Raw genomic sequence first — 24243 nt, forward strand, 5'->3', positions numbered from 1 at the left:
GAATCCATTAATTGATGAATCAATAAACGAAAAATACCCTTTACAGCCAAATCATTTGGTCACTGTCATGTCCGAATATCAGCTTCCAAGCTCAAAAGGTGCCTGAGATATTGCCCAGATTAATAAATAAGTACTTTATTGATTGATAATAATTAAGTAATTAATCAAAATAATTAATTAATCAAAAAACAAAAAATAATGTTTTTGCCGAGGTGCCAAAATCTGTGCTCACATGTGCCAAAATTTCAGCTTCCTAGCTCAAAGGATGGCTGAGATATCGCCCGGACCAACAAACAAACAAGAAGACGTCATGCGTAGCACGATACTTGCAAAATCCGCCCCCCGCCCCCCCAAAAAAGTTTTCCAATGATACAGCAAATTGTCCATTTCATGAAGATTAAAATTTACAATCTTGATCAAAGCTCGGGTCAACAGGATGAAAAGTGACGATTTTTTGGATGAAAAATGATGATTTTGGAAGGTTGACCTTGAGTTGACCTTTGACCTTTTGACCTCAAAAATAGCTAGTTTCCCTATTTAGTGACTCGATGTGCAAATGCTGTTCAATTTTCAAGTCAATTGGATGAAAATTGAGGATTTTAGAAATTTGGCCTATGTTGACCTTTTGGCCTATGCTGACCTCAAAAATAGATGGTGGTTGAATTCAGTGACCATATATATAAATCCTCTTAGAAGTTCAAGTCAATCAAATGAAAATTGGTGATTTTAGAAATTTGGCCTATGTTGACCTTTTGGCCTGTGTTTACCTAAAATATAATATGTGGTTGAATTCAGTGAACAGATATGCAAGTCCTCTTCAAATCTCAAGTCGATTGGTTGAAAATTGAGGATTTTAGAAATTTAGCAAAGTTGGTGACCTTTGGCCTATGTTGACCTTTTGACCTATTGATCCCAAAAACAATAGGCTTCTTGCTTTTGACCAACTCTACCATTTGGTGAAGTTTCGTGAAGATCGGTTGAAAATTGTGACCTGTAGACCGGTGACAAACAAACAAACAAACAAGAAAACGTCATGCGTAGCACGATACTTGCAAAATACGCCCTCCCCCAAAAGTTTTCAATGTGACATGATGGCCTATGGTGACCTCAAAAATACTTGGTGGTTGAATTCAGTGACCAGATATGCAAGTCCTCTTCAAATTTCATGTCAATTGGATGAAAATTGAGGATTTTAGAAATTTGGCCTATGTTGACCTTTTGGCCTATGTTGACCTCAAAGATACTTGGTGGTTGAATTCACTGACCAGATATGCAAGTCCTCTTCAAATTTCAAGTCAATTGGATGAAAATTGAGGATTTTAGAAATTTGGCCTATGTTGACCTTTTGACCTATGTTCACCTAAAATATAATTTGTGGTTGAATTCAGTGACGAGATATGCAAGTCCTTTTCAAATTTCAAGTCAATTGGATGAAAATTGAGGATTTTAGAAATTTGGCCTATGTTGACCATTTGGCCTATGTTGACCTCAAGAATACTTGGTGGTTGAATTCAATGCAAGTCCTCTCCAAATTTCAAGTCAATTGGATGAAAATTGAGGATTTTAGAAATTTGGCCTATGTTGACCTTTTGACCTATGTTGACCTTTTGGTGTATGTTGACCTCAAGAATACTTGGTGGTTGAATTCAGTGACCAGATATGCAAGTCCTCTTCATATTTCAAGTCAATTGGATGAAAATTGAGGATTTTAGAAATTTGGCCTATGTTGACGTTTTGGCCTATGTTGACATTTTGGCCTATGTTCACCTAAAATATAATTTGTGGTTGAATTCAGTGACCAGATATGCAAGTCCTTTTCAAATTTCAAGTCAATTGGATGAGAATTGAGGATTTTAGAAATTTGGCCTATCTTGGCCTTTTGGCCTAAGTTGACCTCAAAAATACTTGGTGGTTGAATTCAGTGACCAGATATGCAAGTGGTCTTCAAATTTCAAGTCAATCGGATGTAAATTGGGGATTTTAGAAATTTAGCAAATTTGGTGACCTTTGGCCTATGTTGACCTTTTGACCTATTGACCCCAAGAACAATAGGCTTCTTGCTTTTGACCAACTCTACCACTTGGTTAAGTTTGGTGAAGATCGGTTGAAAATTGTGACCTGTAGGCCGGTGACAAACAAACAAACAGACAGAGTCACAAACACAACCGACCAATATAATGTACTTGAAAAATCTTCGATTTTGCAAGTAACAAACAGACAAACAGACAGACAGAACCACAAACACAACCGACCAATATACTTGAAAAATCTTCGATTTTGCAAGTAACAAACAAGAAATATGTCGTGCATAGCATGATATTTGCGAAATTCATAAAATGAGTTGTTAGCCTACGATGACCTCAAAAATACTTGGTGGTTAAGTTTAGTGACCAGATATGCAAATCCTCTTCAAATTTCAAGTTAATTGGATGAAAATTGAGGATTTTAGAAACTTGGCCTATGTTGACCTTTTGGCCTATGTTGACCTCAAAAATACTTGGTTGAATTCAGTGACCATATATGCAAGTCCTCTTCAAATTTCAAGTCAATCGGATGAAAATTTAGGATTTTAGAAATTCGACAAAGTTGGTGACCTTTGGCCTATGTTGACCTATTGACCTTTTGACCCCAAAAACAATAGGCTTCTTGCTTATGACAAACTCTACCATTTGGTGAAGTTTCGTGAAGATCGTTTGAAAATTTTGACCTGTAGGCGACTGACATACAGACAGACAGACAGACAAACAGACAAACAGATACACAAGACCAACCAATATACTTGAAAAATCTTCGATTTTCCAAGTAACAAACAAGTACAGATACATTCAAAGTACACCAATACCACGGTGCAGCACATCGAGACAGTATTGGGAGGGAGAGATATACAATAAGTGATCGATTAATTGAATAATTAAAATGAATAAATAATAATAGTAAAATAATTTCTTAATCAATTGGCTAATTACACAATTAATCAATTGGCTTAATTGGCTAAAGTACACCGCCCCCATGCCAAATAATGAGATATCCTACAGCGCGGCATTGCCGGGGCGCCTCTGGCGCCCGGCAATACCGCAGTGCACCTCATAGAGGCTGCATTGGGAGGGAGAGGTGTTCGCTAATTGATTGATTAATTGTTTAATTAAAATCAATAAAAGATTATCACAAAATATTTTCTTAATCAATTGGCTAATAGCATACCTCAACCACCAGTGTTTCATCCGAAGATGTAACTTTTTGAAAATTAAATAAATCATTAATCGAAAATAAATAAATAATTTACTGATTAATTGACTAATCAATAAATGATTAATCGATGAATTGATTAATCAATAAATAAAAATATCCTTTATAGGCACATCACTTGGTCACTCTTGTCGTGTTCAAATATCAGCTTCCTAGCTCAAAAGGTACCTGAGATATTGCCTAGATGAGATAGAAAATACATGTGATTAATACCGAAAATAAATAAATAATAATCGTAACATAATTAAATTATTAATCGATTGGCTAATATAATACCTAAACCACCACCCTTTCATCCGAATGTGTAACTTTAAAAAAAATCAATTAATCGTCATTAATCGAATAATTAAATAAATAATCGATTAATTGATTAATCAATAAATCAAAAATACCCTTTTAGCCAAATCACTTGGTCATTGTCATGTCCAAATATCAGGCACTGCATGATGTCATCGCTCGGCACCGAAGGAGGCTCAGAGATGACATGCGCTGAAAGGGAGTACTCAGTTTTCACTCCGGTTTCTTTCTTGTGACATGCAAAATCGAAGATTTTTAAAGTATATTGGTCGGTTGCGTTTGTTATTCTGTCTGTCACCGGCCTACAGGTCACAATTCTAAACCGATCATCATGAAACTTCACCAAGTTGCAGAGGTCGTCACAATTGAGAAGCCTATTGATTTTGAGGTCAAAAGTCATCTGGAGATCGAATTTATAAAATTGCCATTTTACATCCGATTGACTTGAAAATTGAACAGCATTATTGTATATTGAGTTACTAAATAGGGAAACCAACTATGTTTGAGGTCAAAAGGTCAACTCAAGGTCAAACTTCCAAAATCATCAATTCTCATCTGAAAAACCGTAAATTTTCATCCGATTGAATTGAAGATTTAAAAGCATTTGCACATTGAGTAACTAAATAGATTGAGTAATTTTATTTGTCTGGTTGATTTGTTTGTGAAGTAAATGTTAGCTCTTTCACGAGCCTCGATTCAGTATACAAAAAAAAAAAAAAAAAAAAAAAAAAAATAGGGAAACTAGCTATTTCTGAGTTCAAGAGGTCAAAGGTCAACTCTAGGTCAAACTTCCAAAATCATCAATTTTCATCTGAAAAATCATCAATTTTCATCCGATTGACTTGAAATAGAATGGCATTTGCATATTGATTCACTAATTAGGGAAACTTCTTGAGGTCAAAAGGTCAAAGGTCAACTCAAGGTCAAGCTTCTAAAATTATCAATTGCATCTGAAAAACAGTCAATTTTCATCGGATTGAATTGAAAATTCAACAGCATTTGCACATTGAGTCACTAAATAGGGAAACCAACTATTTTTGAGGTCAAAAGGTCAAAGGTCAACTCAAGGTTAAACTTCCAAAATCATCAATTTTCATCTGAAAAACCATCAATTTTCATCCAATTGACTAGGCAATTGAACAGCATTTGCACATTGAGTTACTAAATGGGAAACCAGATATTTTTGAAGTCAAAAGGTCAACTCAAGGTCACACTTACAAAATCACTTGATTGCACTTACAGGAGCACTTACAAAATCATCAATTTTCATCTGAAAACCGTCAATCTTCATCCGATTGACTTGAACATTGAACAGCATTTCCACATTGAGTCACTAAATGGGGAAACCAACTATTTTTGAGGTAAAAGGTCAACTGAAGGTGAAACTTCTAAAATCATCAATTTTCATCGGAAAAATCGTCACTTTTAATCCTATTAATCCGAGCTTTGATCAAGATCGGCAATTTTAATCTTGATGAAATGGACAATTTGATTGATCAATGCCAACCTTTTTTGGGGGTGGGGGTGATGGGGGTGGATTTTGCAAGTATCGTGCTCTGCATGATGTCATCTTGTTTGTTTGTTTGTTTGTTTTCTTGTATGTTTTCTTGTTTCTCAGCCATCAGGGTGATATCTCAGCCATCCTTTGAGCTAGGAAACTGAAAATTTGGTACAATAGTGAGCAAGTGTTTTGGCAAAAAATGTATTTTTTGTTTTTTGATTAATCAATTTACTGATGAATTACTTAATTATTATCGATTAATTAAGTACTTATTTATTTCCTTTCTCATCTGGGCTATATATCAAGCACCTTTTGAGCTAGAAAGCTGGAGATGGAATAGGAAAAGAGTGGTATACAACACAAAACCGGAGTGAAAACTGAGTACTCCCTTTCAGCGTACATCATCGCCTGGAGATGGAATAGGAAAGGAGCGGTCTCCTACACGTCCAATTCTTTTCTTTCTTTGTAAACAATGGATACCACGGTGCAATTTCCTACAGAGACCAAGCCAAACCTTACGGGTTTTTTTTTTTTTTTTTTTTTTGTATACAAGATCGAGGCTCGTGTAAGAGCTAACATCAATCACATTGTATACAAGATCGAGGCTCGTGTAAGAGCTAACATCAATCACAAAAAAAACAATCGGACAAAAAAACATACAATAAAGGTAGCGGGAGAAAATATGGGGAGAGAGAGGGAAGCACACAAGTACAACAGCAGAGAACAGCGACATCAGAAGATCTGTGGGAGAGAGATGGCTTGGGGGGAGGTGGCATGGGATGGCGGGGGAGGAGGGTGGGAGAAGTATAAAACACATGGACACTGCCAGAACTTCCAGGAAAGAAGTCGGTATTTCACAAAAAGTGGATCTGGGGTGAATTAACGTGGGTAGAAGTGATCAAGGTTTTGGATGGTGGAAGACAAGAGATGGTGGTGAACAGCTGTTTTAAAGACCTGGAGGGAGGAGTGGGATTGAAGAGAGTGAGGGAGTTTGTTCCAGAGGCGGGAGTAAAGAGGATTGAAGGAGTGAAGGCGAGCAGACAATCTTGATTTTGGCAATTTCACCAGAAGAGGGTAGCTGGCAGATCTTGTGCGACCGGTAGGAATATTTGGGGGACAGAGCACAGATATAGCTGGAGGAGCATGGCCGGATAGGAGTCGTTAGAAGACAGAAAGACCACCTACCTGCATGCGGTGAGTGAGTGAAAGGCCCCCGGAGTTAGCTTCATCACGGGAGATTCAAATGATTCTGAAAGCTTTGGTTTCAACAGCGTGAAGACGAGCTAGGTGTGAGGCAGGAGCCCCAGCCCAGAGGGAGAACAGTATTCCATTGAGCTGTGGAAGAAAGCCTTGTATGTGGTGAGGAGCTCAGGTGTGCCAAGGAAGGACTTCGCACGACGGAGGATGCCCAGTCGGCGAATGGCTTTGGAGGCCAGCTTGGAAATGTGGTTTTCTGAGGAAAGATCATGGCAGATAGTGAGACCCAAAAGCTTGAGTGACAGACTTCTTGGAGAGGATTGTTGAGAAAGTAGATGGGAGGGTTGTCCAATCGGTCTTTTCTGAAAGACATAGTGAGAGTGTGAGATTTGCCAGGATTGAAAGACATGTTCCACTTGTTTGACCAGTCTGTGATTTTGTTCAGGTCTGCAGAGAGTGAGGAGGCTGCAGACTGCCAATCTGAAGGATGAGGGATGGTGCGGCAGAGAGTGGAGTAATCAGCAAAGAGAAAGAGAGGATTTTAAAATGAGTCAGAGAGATCATTGATGAAGATCAGAAAAAGCACAGCGCCCAGAACACTGCCTTGGGGAACTCCAGCCTGAACAGGAAGGGGAGATGAGAGAAATCCATTCAAGGCCACATGTTGACTACGACCAGAGAGGAAGTCTGCAAGCCATGCGTGGAGATTTCCATGGACACCATAGGAGGAGAGTTTGGTGAGCAGAGCGGAGTGCCAGACCGTATCGAAGGCACGTGATATGTCAAGGGAGACAGCTCTAATTTCCTGTTTGACATTGAGGACCTCCGTCCATTGTTGAGACAGAAGGAGCAGTATGTCCAGAGTAGAGTGACCTGGTCTGAAACCAAATTGATGATCAGAGATCAAGCCATTGGAGAAGAGGAAGGATTTGATATCCAAAGCAATGATGGATTCCATTACTTTGCTGATAATTGGGAGAAGGCTGATTGGTCTGTAGTTGCAAGGATCTGTTTTTGCACCTTTTTTGTGTAAAGCGGTAATGTTGGCTGATTTCCAAGCTGATGGCAGATGACCTTCAGTAAAAGAGAGGGTGAAGAGAACAGAGAGAGGGTGTGAAAGAGCGGCAGAGCAGGATTTTAGGACTCTTGGGCTGATGCCGTCTGGTCCAGTTGCAGAATCAGAGTCGAGGATTGACAGAAACTTCTCCACCTTGTCAGGAGAGAAGGACACAGAGTCCAGGAGCAGCTGGGTACGACTGGATACGGTGCGTACAGAGAGGGGCGGGTTTGGGACACAAGATTTTGAGACAAACACAGAGTTGAGGCATTCAGCTTTTTCACGTGCAGAGTCAGCTTTGTAGCCGTTTGAGGTAAGGGAGGGTCTGGAAGGGGAACAAACACCAGAAACAGATTTGACCAGACGCCACCAGGATTTGGAAGAGGGAGACAGGTTTGAGAGTTCAGTCTTGAGAGTAGAGAGATATTGTTTCCTGGCTCTCCTGGGGGTAGACACACACTTGTTCTGGGCTTTTTGAAAGGAAATGAGATTTCCTTCCATTGGATTTGCCTTCCAGGAGGTGAAGGCAAGTTGTTTCAGGGCAACTGCCTCACCACAAGATTAAAGCTTCAAAATTAAAGTTTTAAAGCTTCTGTTATCTTTCCCATTTACATTTAATATCCATTGAGGCACTTGTCCAAGACTGAAGCTTTAAAATGATAACTCAAACAGATTTTTCTATTTCTTTGTTAATTGTTTGGAGAGATTTACTGTATATACGAGTATATCCATGAACTAGAATGACACTCTTCGACATCGCCACATTGACCGATTGGTCTCTGCCCACATTATTACATCACCAAACATACTTGTACCAAGTTTGACTTTAATCCCTTCAGCCGTCCATTAGGTATCGCAGTAATGAAATTATTTTTACTTCACATGACCACTGACCTTTGACCTCTTGACCCCCAAAATCTCAGTTCATGTTTACATCATGATCCATACGTGTACCAAGTTTGATTTAAATCATTTCAGATATTCTAAAGTTATCACAATTTGACATGACCTCTGACCTTTGACCTCTTAATGCCATTATCCATTCCGTTCATCTTTGCATCATATATACTTCCACCAAGTTTGTTAAAAAATCCCATCACTGGTTCACAAGTTGGCCTGGCTGTGGCTGTATGAATGTGCATGTCTGTCTGGATTGTGTCTCCCTGAAATCCCATAATTGATTTTATCGAGAATAGAGATTGAATCAGTCTTCCCTGCACTAATAAACACTGCCTAATTAGTGACATTTCTCTCTAATATTGTTTTCAATACTATCCACCTACTAGTCATATTTTTTTTCTTCTGGTGGGAAGAGTTTGAATACAAAATATAGGATCTTGGAGAAACAGAAAGGTAACACAGCGGAGGAGATAAAGGCTATGTACACAGACAGTTGGACATAACACGCAAGGGAGTGAATGATGAAAGAAAGGAGAAGAAGGAAAAAGGAGCAACATAATCAACTGTGCGTTAGTAAGAGCTTGGGTAGGGGAGGGTTAATAAGGGCTGGAACAGTGCTGGAAGAACAGATCATTGGTGGAGATGGAGGATAATGCGAGATGGTGGTGTATTACAATCTTGAAGCCATGGATGTCGGAGTGGGAATGCTATTCCACAAGATGGAGAAAAGAGTGGAGGCGGGGGTGGAGGGGGTGGTACCATTGAAAAACTGTGGAGTGTCACAGGGTTGAAAGAGCAGAGTAAGCAAGACAGGAACAGGGGTGGTAAAAAAAACAGAGGTCACCAACCTGCCTGTGATGGAGTGGCAGACCTTGTGCTTCATTTATTTTGTGGACTTTGGATTCCATAGAATTGAGAAGAAGAGGTGATAAGCAGAGGAACTAGCCCATTGGTGAAGACTAGTATTACGCTAAGCTACAGACAATGGCCTTGTAGGTCATGATAAGTTCAGATTTACAAAGGAAGGAGTGCACGATGGAGTATCTCAGTCTTTGGCCTCTAAATGGAGGCCAGTTTGGGTACATTATCTTCTCAGGAGTGGTCATGGTCGATCAGCAGGCCCAAAAGCTGAAGAGGCTGAACCTCTTCCACTGGTTGATTCTTTGAATATATGTCAGCTAATGAGATTATCCTTCCAGAGAGAAAGAGTAAAAATATGAAATTTGCCATATTGAATGACATATTCTATTTGTCAGACAAGTGTCAGACAAGACAACAGAGAGAGAGAAGCAGGTACTGCCATCTTGTTGCTGGGACTGAGTACAGACCGGCAGAAAGTGGAGACATCTACAAAGTGGAAAGGATGGTTTTCCATAAATGAGGAGCAAGACCAGGCCCAAGGTGCTGCCTTGAGGGAGGGACTCTAGCCTCTCCTGGGGAGAGGAGATGACAATATTTGATTGAAGAATACATGCTTACTGCTTGATATGAGGAAGTCCGAAAATCTGAAATTAAGGTGGCCTTAAATGCCTTCGGTAAAAAGCTTGGCAAGCAAAGTTGTGTGCCAAACTTTACTGAAGTCTACATAGATATGTCCAGAAAGATAACCCTGACCTCATGTTTAAGATTCTGGGGCCCCGTCCATTGTTTATAGAAAAGCAGCAGCATGTCCAAAGTTGACATCTGGGATGGAATCCAAACTGATGATCTGAGATTAAGCTGTATGAGAAGAGGAATGACTTGTTGTCAGCTGCATTGATTGATCGCATGACCTTGCTTAAGATTGGGACGAGGCTTACTGGTCTGTCATTGGGAAGATCTGTTTTTGCACCCTTCTTGTGTATGGGAGTGATGTTGACTGTTAGGTGGCCTAAGGTGAAGGACAGGCTGAAGAGAACAGACAGAAAAGCAGCGAGAACAGTACTTCAGGATTTGATGCCATGTGGGCCTATCACCGAGGCTGTCCAGAACATTTTCTCCCTTCTCGTGTGAAAAGGTCGCGGCGGGCAGGAGGGATGCAAGGTGGGGGCAGAGAGGGATGTGTTGTGCACACGAGTTGAGACATCCTGCCATGTCTCAAGCAGAGTCTGCAGTGAGTCAGCCACCTGGTCAGGTGAAAAGAGAAGATTGAAAGGGAGCAGACACCAGAGACAGACTTTGAGGAGCTGGTGGCTATTTCACCCTAAGTTTGTAACTTTATATTAAATTGGAGTGTAACGTACTAGGGTGAAAATAAAATGACATCTTAAGTCAAAAGACTTTTGACCTCATTTTAAAGATCCTAATGATGACGTCCATTATTATAAGCACATGTGATGTCACTTTCACTGCCCATACCTTTCCTGCATCCATCTCTGCCTCCAATCATGCTTCCTTTGTAGTTTGATAAACTATCAGATACCTCTTTTACTCTCACGAACGGTTAACACCTGGAAGTTAGCTTCTCCTTACTTCCCACAGCAATTGGCAAACCTCAATCAATGTCCTATTTTCCTCCATTTATCAGATATTCTGTGTTATCAAAAGTACTTGGCCAATAATGAAGAATGCAGCGTTATAAAGTCGCAATCGTTGATTCGAATACGAAGAAGGTGTCTGTCTGCCTTTGAAAGGCCAATAGTTTTGATAATGCGCTGCAGTGTGCTGTCTGATCTGTGGGAGTTTGTGAAGGCTGCTGCATCAAACAATCACCATGTTTGAGTCGACATTTCCGGGAGCCTGAGGAAGACGTTTTAACGAGGTTTATGATGCCAAAAGAGACACACGATACAGAAAGGCCTGAAGGGAAACACGTCGCCATTTGTTGTTATCACTCATTGACCCGTGCATTAGGAGGCAAGGCTAGAACTCATCCCAACCCCGTTTTTGTTCATGGAGTGTCTCAGAGTTCAAGCGGATCACCAGTTTTACGACGAACAGGCATGGCCATCATAGCTGGCTTCACCCACCGCTCTGCCTTGGCCTGTTGGAAGTCGTCCAGGCATGCCTTTTGGAATCGGGGCCCGGTGTTACGGTCAATCTTCCCACCTCTAGGGATGCAGTATGGTGGCGGAAGATACCTACATACGCTCCAACTATAAATAATATATAGTTTGTTTCCCTTTCGAGCCTTGCTGGCCCAGACACTTGTACTAGTTAAGTGTTACAAGGTACTTGGAGAAGTCGCTCGTTGTCTTGGAATTGCCTGTGGCAAATCCTGCAAAAGCTGTGGCTAAGACCGGGATGGAGTTGTACCGTAATTCCTCAGATAAAATCCAGGTTTAGACTGGGAAAACTCGACCTAATCGAGTCCATGTGGTTTGCACTTCAACAGAGCTACCTCATTACAGAGTCTGTGTTGAAACAGATTCCGGAATCGTCCGGCATCGTTTTGTGCTTTTGCAGGCCATACCAATGGCGACCTCAAAAGATTTATCCATCACTTGGCAAGGTTACAGTACATTCAACCTTGCACGTAGAACGGGAAACAAAAGCCAAGCATCTCACCTCGATGTTGTAAACTGGAAGCTTGAAACTAAGTCTGGGGTGGAACGGGTTAGCAGGGGTCACAGACGAATGCTTCTCGGGGTCATAGGTTGAGATTCGAACAAACAGGATCAGAGATGTTTTGACAAGCAGATATGGGCAAAGGATCAGAGGGAGAGGCTCCAGTTGTATGAAATGCAGATGTGTGAAAGAAAGGATTTGGGAATATTTGTTTGCATGTTTGTGATGTTGCCAACTCCTGCATAAACTGCTGCTTCTCTCTCTTTTTACATGTTCTCTCCCTCTCTGCTAAAATCATGTACGTACATCATTGTGTTGCGTGCAATCACAGGCAACGTTTTGAGGTCGTCGATTTGAAGTGTTTTTCTAAGTTTAACTTTTTTTCTTTGTTCGTGTCAGGGCATTGAAGAAGCTTTGTGCTAGTTCACCTTTACAAATCACGGTGTATAATTAAATAAATTATCAAATGATAACGTTGGGTTGAGTTGCAACACTAAAGGACTGCAACCACTTTGAGAGGGCACGCTTGTTAATTATGCCTCGTTTCCACAGTGCTGGGTTCATTTGAGGTATCCTACTATTAGAAATGCAACACACAGGTGACGATGTCTCTTGATTGGAGGAGAAATATTGTTCATCCCATTCTAATCATTATTTGCCACCCTCTTTCCAGCCCCAATCAAAACACTATGTGGGCTATAAATTGGTCGAGAAATCCTGGCTCAATCTAAGTCATCAAGTAATATATATATAAAATTTTGAACCTATTTTAGGTAGTAGGTTGTAGACATCAACCACCCAGGGCGGTAATGCCGTCCTGACTTAGGAGCGTTAAAGTGGCGGCCGGAACCATCTTACACTCTCCATGTCAGGATTGCTGGTCTTACTTTCTGTCTCACTCAAATTTTAGCAACCGGGCTGGCTTTAATCTCTCTTTTTTGCAAACAAACTTCATACACTTTTCTTCTTTTGTATTCAATGCCTGGCCTCGATGAAAACTGTATAGTCCGTGACTGGAGCCTTCAACAGGAAAAAAAAGTCAGTCGACCATATTGTAAAGGAAAGTGCGGTTTCGGAGGCAACAGGTTTGAAGACTTGAACTGCGGCTTTATCAGGAATACTTCAGTTTTAGATATTCCTCGCCTTACGTCTGTGCGCATGCACTCAATGCACGCAGTCGTTTTGATCGCTCCCGACCTCCACGGTTGGATTTGTGACTCCTCTCCCTTTCCGGCGCCGTACAACCGCCCTCGGAATTATTCCGACCGCACGGCCCAGTGTCTCAGCACTTGTTTGATTCCGGATTAAATTATGAGTGTCATCAATCACCTGCTTGAGAAAAGGCATTTCGGATTGTGGCTCTGGCAAGACTAATGACTTTTAGGAAATTGCCCTTGGGTTGCATTAAAACGCAGGAATTGCCAAAATGATTTCACCTGACAGGCCTCTGAGGCTGATTAACGCCTTGCAGCTGAATTTTAATTTCTCGTGCTTAATTTTCATGTAACTCACCAGTCAAATATCATTTAATCATCATTTTCATGCATTAAATTTTCTACTCAACATTATACTTTCTGGCCATTAACATGCTTGCTCATGCATTGACTCAAGGAAATTCAAGTGCGCTTTCTTATCTCGTCGTGATTTTGTTGAAAAAGTAGATCCTCCTTGGTATATATTGCCCTCAAATTAACTTCGACCACTTTCCTAGGACGTCCTTTAATATGCCGAAAAGGTGCTCTGTAATTAACCTCTTTTTCAACTATGACGTTTTAACCTTTTGACAGTACCTTAATGCCAATAACTCTCACCTGGATTGCTTTGCTCTGCTAATCTTCACATCAGTCCTTGTTATGTTATTCTTCTTCTTATTTTAATACTGTGCTATATTTTATGGTAATACATATGGTTCTCCTTCTTATTGTTCTTATTGTTTGTGTTCTTCTTCTTCTTTTATTGTTCTTATTATTATTCGTATTATTATTATATTATATATTATTGTTATTGTTCATGTTCTTCTTTATATGCTGTGCTATATTTTATGGTAATACAGATGGTTCTTCTTCTTATTATTGTTCTTATTGTTATTGTTCTTGTTATTGTTATTGTTATTCTTATTGTTCTCATATCTCCCCCTCCTCCCTCCCCCTCCCCCCCCCCCACCCTCCCACTCCTCTTCCCCTCCCATTCCTCCCCTCCCCCCCTCTCCTCCCCCCCTCCCCCTACCCCTCCCCTCCCCCTCTCCCCTCCCCATCCCCCATCTCCCCCCTCCCCCCTCTCCCCTCCCCCTCCCCCTCCCCCCCCCTCCCCCCCTCCTCCCTCCCCCCTCCCCCTCCCCCACCCCTCCCCACCCCCCCTCTTCTCCCCTCGCCCCCTCCCTCTCCCCCTCCGTTCCCCTCCCCTCCCCTTCCTCCTCCCCTCCTCTCCCCCGCCCGGCAATGCCGGGTACTTCTGCTAGTATTATATATTATTGTTATTGTTCTTGTTCTTATTTATATGCTGTGCTATATTTTATGGTAATACAGATGGTTCTTATTATTATTATTGTTCTTATTGTTCTTAGTGTTCTTCTTCTTACATTGTTGTTGTTATTCGTCTTCTTATCTATATACAGTCATGGCCAAAAATATTGGCACCCGTGCACTTTTTTCATATAATGCACCATTTCTTCCAGGAAATTGTTTAAATAAAAAAATATTTTGGTATCCACAAATATATTTCTTTTGTTTGCAGTGGAACAAAACAAAAAAAAGCTGAAAAAATTACTAAATATTAGCTTATTTTGCACACAGAAATCCTAAAATGGCCCGGACAGTATTATTGGCACCTCTTAGAAGTTATAAATAGTTCGATTTCAAGCAGGTGATTCTCCTTTTCTTTGAAATTGAACTCATCTGTGGTGAGTTGCAGGTGCCTGCAATATAAAAATCACTCAATAAACCAGGTTGAATAGAGAAACGGAGTCATTGTGCTGTTTTGTGTCACTGTGCAGTGGCGGATCCAGGGGGTGGGGGGGGGTGCAGTGGCGGATCCAGGGGGTGGGGGGGATGCAGTGGCGGATCCAGGGGGTGGGGGGGGTGCAGTGGCGGATCCAGGGGGTGGGGGGTGCAGTGGCGGATCCAGGGGGTGGGGGGGGTGCAGTGGCGGATCCAGGGGGGGGGTGCAGGGGGTGCATAATCCCCTTCCTTATGGGTGGAGGGTGCAGGGGATGCGCACCCCACCCCCCCCCCCCTCTTCAACGCAACGGCATGGATGTGCTGGAGGCATACTCTATGGTTGACGACAAGAAGGACGCGCTCACTCAACTACGGTCAAATGCTGAAACTGAATTCTCTCTTTGGCTCGATCACGCTAAGGCCATGATAGAATCTGTAGGAGGTGATGTCACAATGACGAGTGTTGTAAAACGACAAATCCATCGTCCAAACACTGCCGCCAATTGCTCTTCTACCTCAGAAACATGTGCATTCAATTTCTCGACCACCTCAGCCAAGAAATGGACACCCGATTCTGTGCTGAAAATCTGGAAGGTTGTGATCTGTTTCTGCTGATGCCATCTGCGATAATCGCCGATACCTGTGACATTCCACCCCTACATCAGAAGCTATTGCATTGGAAAAACGACATGGAACATCCAGCAGGACTGATAAATGAGCTTTGAGACTGGCAGATGTTTTGGAGAAGGAAGCCCAACAACACGCTTCCAAGCACATTCATGGATTGTTTCTGCGCAGTAGATGGAGACGAATTTCCATCCATCAAAGTCCTACTCCATGTTGGATGCACCCTCCCTGTGGGCTCCTGTGAGGCCGAACGCTCATTTTCTTGCGTGCGTCGTCTGAAGACCTACCTAAGAAATTCCATGGGAGAAAGTCGGATGGCATCTCTGGCCCTCATGAACATACACCATGACTTCACCATATCCCCACATGATGTGTGTGACATTTTCATTCAGAAACAAAGCGCCGTCTATTCCAAAATAGCATCATTTACGATTAATAAAATAATTCACAATCCGCTGTCCTATCTGATCTCTTTTGTGGGGAGAACCCCCTGCCTTGAGCTTGACAACCAAGGCGCATGGCTGTGCCGGGCTTTGCCCAGCACTTACTAAACTGCTCTATACACCTTAACATGGCGTGCGTTTAGAAACATGGGAATTCTTCTGGATTCTTTGTAGTTAATTGGCCTAATTAACTCAGGATATCATAACAATCATTTCGCGAGAACTACACAAATCAGAAATTCCATATCAGAAAGCTCCCGTAGAACTACACAAAAAACATGCCACACGCATGCACCCCGCACACACACACACACAAACACACACCCACCCACACACACACACACACACACACACACCTACAAAATTCATCAACTTATAGCAGAAGGAACAGCTGGGCAAGTCGTTTCACCAGTTCCTCCATCTGACCATTATTCATCGCGAATCTGTTGAACTGTTGGACCAGGGAAGAACACAAGGAACTGTAGAAACTTCCAAGAACGCATGAAATGCCGTTTCTGACGATCAATTTTTAAAAATTTCCTGGAGGAGGACCCACAGACCCCCCCCTTAACCCCCCATCCCCCAGCACTTTTGTCTCATGCACCCCCCCCCCCCCCCAGTCTTGAAATTCCTGGATCCGCCCCTGCTGTGTGTTCCGCAATGAGCTTGGAGAAAAGAAAGAAAACCAGTGAATTGTTTGATGAGGTCAGACACAGGATTGTAGCCAAGCATGGACAATCTCAAGGCTACAGGTCCATTTCCAGAGACGTTGATGTTTCTGTGTCTACTATATGCAATGCTATAAGGAATTTTAAGGCCCATGGCACTGTAGGAAACCTCCCAGGATGTGGCCGCAAGAGAAATCTTGATTGAAGATTGCAGCGAAGGAATGGTACAGAAAGCACCTTGATCAACTGCCAAACAGATTCAAGTTGACCTTCAGATACAAGGTACGACAGTTTCAACTTGCATACATCCGTCGCCATCTCAATGAAATGACGTTCTATGGTAGGAGACCCAGGAGGACACCACTGCTGAGAGAGACATAAGAAAGCCCGACTGGAGTTTGCCAAAACACACCTGAACAAGCCAAAATCCTTGTGTGAACATATGAGACCAAATTAGAACATTTAGGTAAAGCACATCATCTCTATGTTTACAGAAAACAAAATGAAGCCTTCAAAGAAAAGATCACCTTCCCTACAGTCAAACATGGAGGAGGTTCAGTGATGTTTTGGGGTTGCTGTGCTGCCTCTGTCACTGGGTGCTTTGAATGTGTGCACGGCATCATGAAATCATGACATTACCAAGGCATTTTGGAGCACAATGTTCAACCCAGTGTCAGAAAGCTGGGTCTTCGTCAAAGGTCATGGGTCTTGCAGCAGGACAATGACCCCCAAGCACATTTCAAAAAAGCTCCCAGGAATGGTTCAAGACAAAATGCTGGACTTTTCTGAGGTGGCCAGCAATGAGTCCAGCACTAAATCTCATTGACCACTTGTGGGGAGATCTGAAAACAGCAGTTGGGAGTAGGCACCCTTCAAATCTGGGAGAAATGGAGCAGTTTGCACAAGAAGAGTGGGCCAAACTGCCAGTAGAGAGGTGCAGGAAGCTCATTTATGGCTATAGGAAGTGCTTCACTGCAGTTATTTTGTCCAAAGGCCGTGCTACCAAATATTAAGTCTTGGGTGTCAATAATTTTGTCAATGCCATTTCTTTTTATTTTCTAAGTTCTAAGTTTTTCTAAGTTCTGAATCAAAAACAAAGGTTCTGTAATATTAACAGTGAAATAAAGAATGTGGAGACCAAATATTTTTGTCAATTTAAACTTATTGGTAGAGAAAATTGTGAGTTATTTGAAAAAAGTGCAAGGATGCCAATATTTTTGGCGCCGACTGTATAAAAGCGAAATGTCCGTTCGCCATGATCTCCGAGGGTCAATCCACATATACAAATCTTTATAAAAAGCCCAATTTTTATCGGATTTAAACACGGATATCGATATAATTCGTTTGATGGTGAGCTCCAATCATCAAATATGTTATCATATGTGAAAAACAACTCTTAATTAAGGCGTTACCATTAAAGTAAGTTCGACAAATAAGGAGTCACGTGACCTTTCAAATGCGCTAATTATTGCAGACTCATTCTGCTTACACTCCTCAGATCCTTTACACCCCTTAGACCTCTTCGACCATTTACAGTACACCCCTTAGACCTCTTTAAACCCCTTGGACCTTTTACACCCCTGAGACCTTTACACCCTTTACACCCTTTCATACCCATTTTGACCCTTTTGAGACATTTTCAGACCTATTGACTTTTTAAGACCCTTTGGACTAGGTAAGACCCTCTGGACAATTTAAGACCATTTGAACACTTTTGACCCCTTTGCTCTTTCATCCTTAGACACCTTTAGACCCCATTTGGCCCTTTTAAGAGCCTTGATTCTTTAAACAGTTTAGTTCCCTTTATGACCCTAAAAACACTTTAGACCCCTTAGAAAATTCGAAAAAATTTCCTCCCAAAATTGGTTTTTCCAACCATTTCTGTGCAATATTCACGTCGCATCACAAGTTGCAATGACGAATCTAACCTGATATCTCAAAGTGAAACTGATGTTTTAACGTGAAAGTGAAACTACTGATACATGGATTGTCGAATGGGAAACCAGAATGGAATGCTGTGGGAAATTGCTGAAAGCATAGCTATGGGGAGTACAGAGCGAGGAGGAAGGTCGGAGCTGAATAAACGATGTGGAGAGGGATAGGTGCCTGGAGGTTGTCGGTTGTTATGGAAAGAACTTTGGTGATCTTCCATCAGGCTGTAGGCCCAAAACATGCCTAAACCCGTTTCCCAGCTGAGCTTTCATAATATCATCCGCACTCCTGAGCTGTACTTCGGAGGTACAACAAGTATGGATTGGAAATCTTAGCTGATAGAATGGAACGAGGTTGTTGAGGTTACCAGCTGCACCCATTACGACATTTGCTCACTGAATATTTACACTGAATTCCCGTTTCTACCAATACACACTCCAAAGGAAATTGCTCATTTCAGGTGAGACATCTATGAACTCCAATCATTGACAGGTACCTTTGCTAGTATTCTATATTTAATTGTTTTTTTTTTTCTTCTTTTTTTTTACTGTGCTATATTTTAAGCTAATACAGTTGGCATAATATTGGTTTTTTATTCTTGTGCTTATCCCTTTGTTCCACACTGTAGGCTATGGCTTTGTGGATTTTGACAGTCCCGCAGCAGCGCAAAAGGCTGTCGCTGCCCTGAAAGCTAACGGCGTTCAGGCACAGATGGCAAAGGTAAAGTTTGAAATTGGAAAGATTACTTTGTGCTTTATCTGCTACTCTGAAGCAAACAATGTCCTGCTCCTGACTTTTATCCAACATAAATGTCACGCAGAGTACCAGTTTCTCCATTCACCTGCTTTCTTTACACGTTTGTTTTAATATGCCAAAATCTGACCCTGCATGGAAACCGACTCAATTTGGGGTCATCGCTGTCATTCGTATGCAGCACGTGGCTGCGAATAGCATCATGTGCTGGGGGTGCGGCTCTACTGCTGATTCTGTGCCTCCTGTAGGTTATGGCAGGAATTTGGAATTTGTTCATGGTGCGATAGCTCACCTACTCTTCATTAACGACACTATCGGATCTTTAAAGCCTACAAACGAACGCTGGCAGACGGGATGCCCATTCCAATGTCCATCCGTGGGACGGTACTCACATTGATGCATTACCCTGCCGGTGAAACACTGGGATGACAATTTATAGCTGCGTCCGGATTCAAACCCAGGCTAGATAGAGCTTAGAGGTGATTGTGCATACTGTTTTTCACTTGTTGTGGAATCTTTTCAATCTTTGAGTGAATATGCCCACATCATCTACATACTGAAATGTTATTCAAAGCTTTAGGCTTGAGAGTTTTACTGTACATTGATTGTACCTTCATAAGGAATCCAGGTAATAACAACAGCAGCTAACCCATACTGTGGCATAAGATGTATGGCATTTATTGTGTCGTGTGATTATACCCTGCACATCACGATGTTAAATCGGCTGGCAAGGGAAATGGGCAGCCATTACGGCACTTCAAACGGTCATGATTCAATACGAGGCAGTCTATTCTAACAGTATATTTTAGGTGGTACAGAAGAGACAAATTGTCATCGGATGAATCTTTTGTGACGTCATAGACGGGACCGAACATTCACCCAGAAATTGGAGTCTTTATACACTTTGTTTGCCTTCTAGAGCTGCTTTTGATGTTCCGGAATTGCTTAAAGTAACCAGTTTGGCATCCGTCCTAAAATCCAAGCTTAAAAAACATTTTCACAAAGTTTGATTATTTTCCGCTCCGTGCAGTCGCTCGAGTGATTTTCCTTGGAACGCATCACTTTTCGACTTGCACACGCGGTCTTAGCACTCTGCTATCGAATACTATAGTGAAAGGTTTCCATTTGTTGGTGAATGTAGCGGTAAATGTTGTCTTGCATTGTTGGCAAATTTTCAACAGGAAGGTCTTTGGAGCCACCAAAGTATGATGTACTCGAAGGGAGTAAAGCGGAGGGGTTTGGAAGTCAACCATTCCACCAATTTTACACTAATTGTATTCATACATCTCCTTTCCTCATAAGTCCGACAGACAGAGTAGGTAGTCTCATTTTTGCAAATACAAACCATTCCTTGTGGTCATACTGTAAGGAAGGTCTAAACGAAGCCTAGTAGCAGAAAGTTCCATTTTGTCACATGGTCTTAGTTTCTTCTTTTTTTTGCCAAATTGCCATTCATGATGCTGATTAGGCTGAAAACATCTCAAACCACTTACAATTTAATCATCCACTGTTAGGGATGATTTGGAGAAGCAGAATTTTTTTCTTGGGTTTGAAAGGGTGTGTTAATTATTCTGAAAATGGAGCTGTTTAAAAGATCCGTCACTCACAAGTTTTCTTTAAAACGTTCTCAGAAAACAGGTGATGGCATAAATGTATTATCACAAAATACTTATCTTTGTGGTAAGGTTTACCCATGTAAACTAGTGCATGATTGTTATAATAATAATAATAATAATAATACCAACAACAACCAACAACCACCACACCACCACATACAGTCACGTGAAAAAGTAAGTACACCCCATGTAAAATTTTGACTTTTTCAACATATTTCAACATACAGCTCTTTGATCTTCATTTCAACAATATTGATAGATAAAGGCGATATAATATAACAAATATCATGAAACATTTACATTTTGTAGTACATTGTATAATTTAAATAAACATAAATGCAAATTTCGCATGTGGAAAAAGTAAGTACACCCTTGGCTCCAATAGGTGGTATTGCCCCCTTTGGCAGAAAAAACCTCAAGTAGGCGTTTCTTACAACTGTCTACCAGTCTCTGACATCAACTGGGAGAAATTTTTCCCAACTCCTCCATGCAGAATTCTTTCAGCTGTCGATGTTTGAGGGGTTTCTTGCATGCACAGCTCGTTTCAAATCCCCCCACAATATCTCGATGGGATTTAGATCCGGGCTTTGACTTGGCCATTCCAGAACCCTCCATTTCTTTCTTTTCAGCCATTCCTTGGTGGATTTACTGGTATGTTTAGGGTCATTGTCATGTTGCAAGGTCCACCTTCGGTTTAGCTTCAACTTTCTGACAGATGGCCTCACATTAGCCTCAAGCAACCTCTGGTACAATTAAGAATTCATAGTGGATTCTATGATGGTGAGCTGCCCAGGCCCTGATGCAGCAAAGCTGCCCCAAACCATAATATTTCCACCACCATGCTTTACAGTTGGTATCAGGTTCTTGTGGTCAAATGCTGTCTTTGGTTTTCGCCAAACATGTCTTCTGGTACTGTGGCCAAATAGCTCTACCTTTGACTCATCTGTCCAGAGCACATTGTTCCAGAAGTGCTGGTCTTTGCTTAGGTGGTCATTGGCAAACTTTAGTCTTGCCCTGATGTTCTTTGTGGACAGCAAAGGTTTCCTCCTGGCACACCTCCCATGTAGATTAAATTTGTGCAGCCTCTTTCTCATGGTAGACTCGAGCACTTTGACATCAACAGTGGCAAGAGCTACCTGGAGGTCCCGTGATGACATTCTGGGGTTCGTAGAGACTTCTTTCAGCATCTTGCGGTCTGCTCTCGGGCTGAACTTGCTGGGGCGGCCTGGCCTGAACAACTTGGCAGTTGTTTGGAATCTTCTCCACTTGTCGATGTTTTTCCGGACAGTCGAATGATTGATTTCAAATTGTTTGGAGATCTTCTTAAATCCCTTCCCAGACTCGTAAGCATCTATAACCTTCTTTCTGAAGGCCTCAGAGAGCTCTTTTGATCTAGGCATGGTGACGCCGCACACTTCAACAACAAAGAGCAAACCAAACTAAATGTCTGAGGTTTAAATAAGACAGGTTCCTCCAAGATCCTCTCTAACGATGTTCTAATCATTTGCACCTGAGCTGGTGCACCTGATTCTAATTTTAGGTATTTAAAGTAGTGATAAATGTAGGGGTGTACTTACTTTTTCTACATGCGAAATTTGCATTTATGTTTATTTAAATTATACAATGGACTACAAAATGTAAATATTTCATGATATTTGTTATATTATATCACCTTTATCTGTCAATATTGTTGAAATGAAGATCAAATAGCTGTATGTTGAAATATGTTGAAAAAGTCAAAACTTTACATGGGGTGTACTTACTTTTTCATGTGACTGTATGCTTGAGCATGTCGAATGCGCAAAGTGTCTTGTGCTTCATTTATAACTAGTCAGAATGTTTAGCCTCCGTTCTTCTCAATGCAGCACCTGAACCGTGACCTATTACCTCCGCCACCAAAGGTGGATGGAGGTTATGTTTTCACCCCTGTCTGTCTTTTTCACAGAAATTGCAGTCTTTGTTTGTCTGTTTGTGAACAAGATATCTCAAAAAGTTGTGGACGGATTCGGATGAAATTTGGCAGAGAGGTAGTGTATGTGACAAGGACGAAATGATTACATTTTGGTGAAGATCCGGATCCAGCTAGTAGAATTTTTAAGTGATTCTTCAGCATTTGGAGATAGGGACAAAAACGATATATAGCAGGATATCTCAAAAGTTGTGGACAGATTTGGACGAAACTTGGTGGACAAGTTATGTGTGCGACAAGGAATAATCAATTCGATTTTGGTGGAGATTTGAATTTGGATTCGGATACGATAATTATTTAATTCTTACGTGACTCTTCACCATTGATAGATCAGGCGAAAAGCGATATTGTCACGTTCCCGGGGTGAACACCCCTGGGACGGATAGCCGATCGAGCTTTAACTCCAAGGCGTTAAACCCAACGGTGGTGTGAATACACATGGGGAATGAGGTCAGCGAAGGGTAACAAAGCTCTTACCTTCACGGACCCCACTGGACGTCTTCGCCCCTGCGATAATCAATTCAACTGACACGGAATTATAATGCAAAAATACCTGCTTTTTTGAAAGAAATGCCGGTAACAAAAGGATGTATGGTAAACTAAAATTCCTAATCGAGGGACCCTCCCACAGACTCGTATACAACACAAGGCGAAAAATAACTGGAAAACAATGCGTGTTTGTTTTTGTACTCAGCTTTAAGCGGCTCTTGACCCCCGTCGGGAATCGTCACAGCCCCCGCATCCTTGCACGGGAAAACACGCCTTGGCGCGCAGTTCGTGTGTGGGAACCAGGCCATAGCGTGCCGTTCGTTCACTCCAGCCACGCTCGTCCTCGTCGTCCGCTTCATAGAGCATCGACGTCTTTCAGCGCACCCAGACAACGCACAGCCAGCACCGACGAGCCAAGGAAAGGACAATGCGGTCAATCGAACCGATGAAAGCCAGAGACCACTAAGACAAAATGCGCCAGTGCATCTGCCTTCCACGAATACCAGGAAGCCAGAGGGATATACAACTGCTCGTAATGGAGGCCAGCCTGGAGAGAGGGAAAATGTCTGGACCCAAGTCTTTTGTACCAAGGGCTCTTACGTCATCCGACGACGTTGCGCATCAGTATCAGTATCATCAGTATCAGTACAGTGAGGCCCATCTCATCGCTCTATCGTACCGGACCAATCACTGCTCTTCAGAGCTTGGCCTCATGGACCTGCCTGCTTAATGTTGCGATGTGGCGGCTGGCAGCACCAGCGTTATTGTTCAATGCCCTGTTCCGGTTGTTTGTATTTAATGTTATAATTTATGCCGATTGCTTGCCTTGGCTATGTGTGTGTAGTGCATTGTTATAAGGAGCAAAGGGAAAAGTACAGAGGCGATTTACATACAGGGAATTTACCATAAATCCAGAACTAATTAACATAACCCCACCCCTCGTCATGGGGATAATTATACACTTACGTGACATCAGGTCTAACGGATTCCCTACTTATGGTACATGGGGGTTATTCTTCTTCATCGTGACATTCGGAGCATACTATACTATATAATCCTACATGGCCTACTATATTCCATTGTCTACGTCCATAAATGTAACAATATATAACATGATATTTTAAAA

At 41.8% G+C, this 24243-nt stretch overlaps 1 protein-coding gene across 4 annotated transcripts in view; it reads left to right on the top strand.

Moving 5' to 3' along the window:
- Nucleotides 1-24243, top strand: part of LOC137429920 (RNA-binding motif, single-stranded-interacting protein 1) — a 508487-nt gene that overhangs the window by 345730 nt on the left and 138514 nt on the right. For all 4 annotated transcript variants that reach the window (XM_078779968.1, XM_068120301.2, XM_068120302.2 and 1 more), the window contains exon 4: nt 18919-19010. In XM_078779968.1, coding sequence (XP_078636094.1) covers nt 18919-19010 — 92 coding nt within the window. The remainder of the gene's footprint in view (nt 1-18918; nt 19011-24243) is intronic.

Source organism: Myxine glutinosa, chromosome 6 (assembly GCF_964187855.1).
Source record: "Myxine glutinosa chromosome 6, kmMyxGlut1.1, whole genome shotgun sequence".
NCBI lineage: Eukaryota > Metazoa > Chordata > Myxini > Myxiniformes > Myxinidae > Myxine > Myxine glutinosa.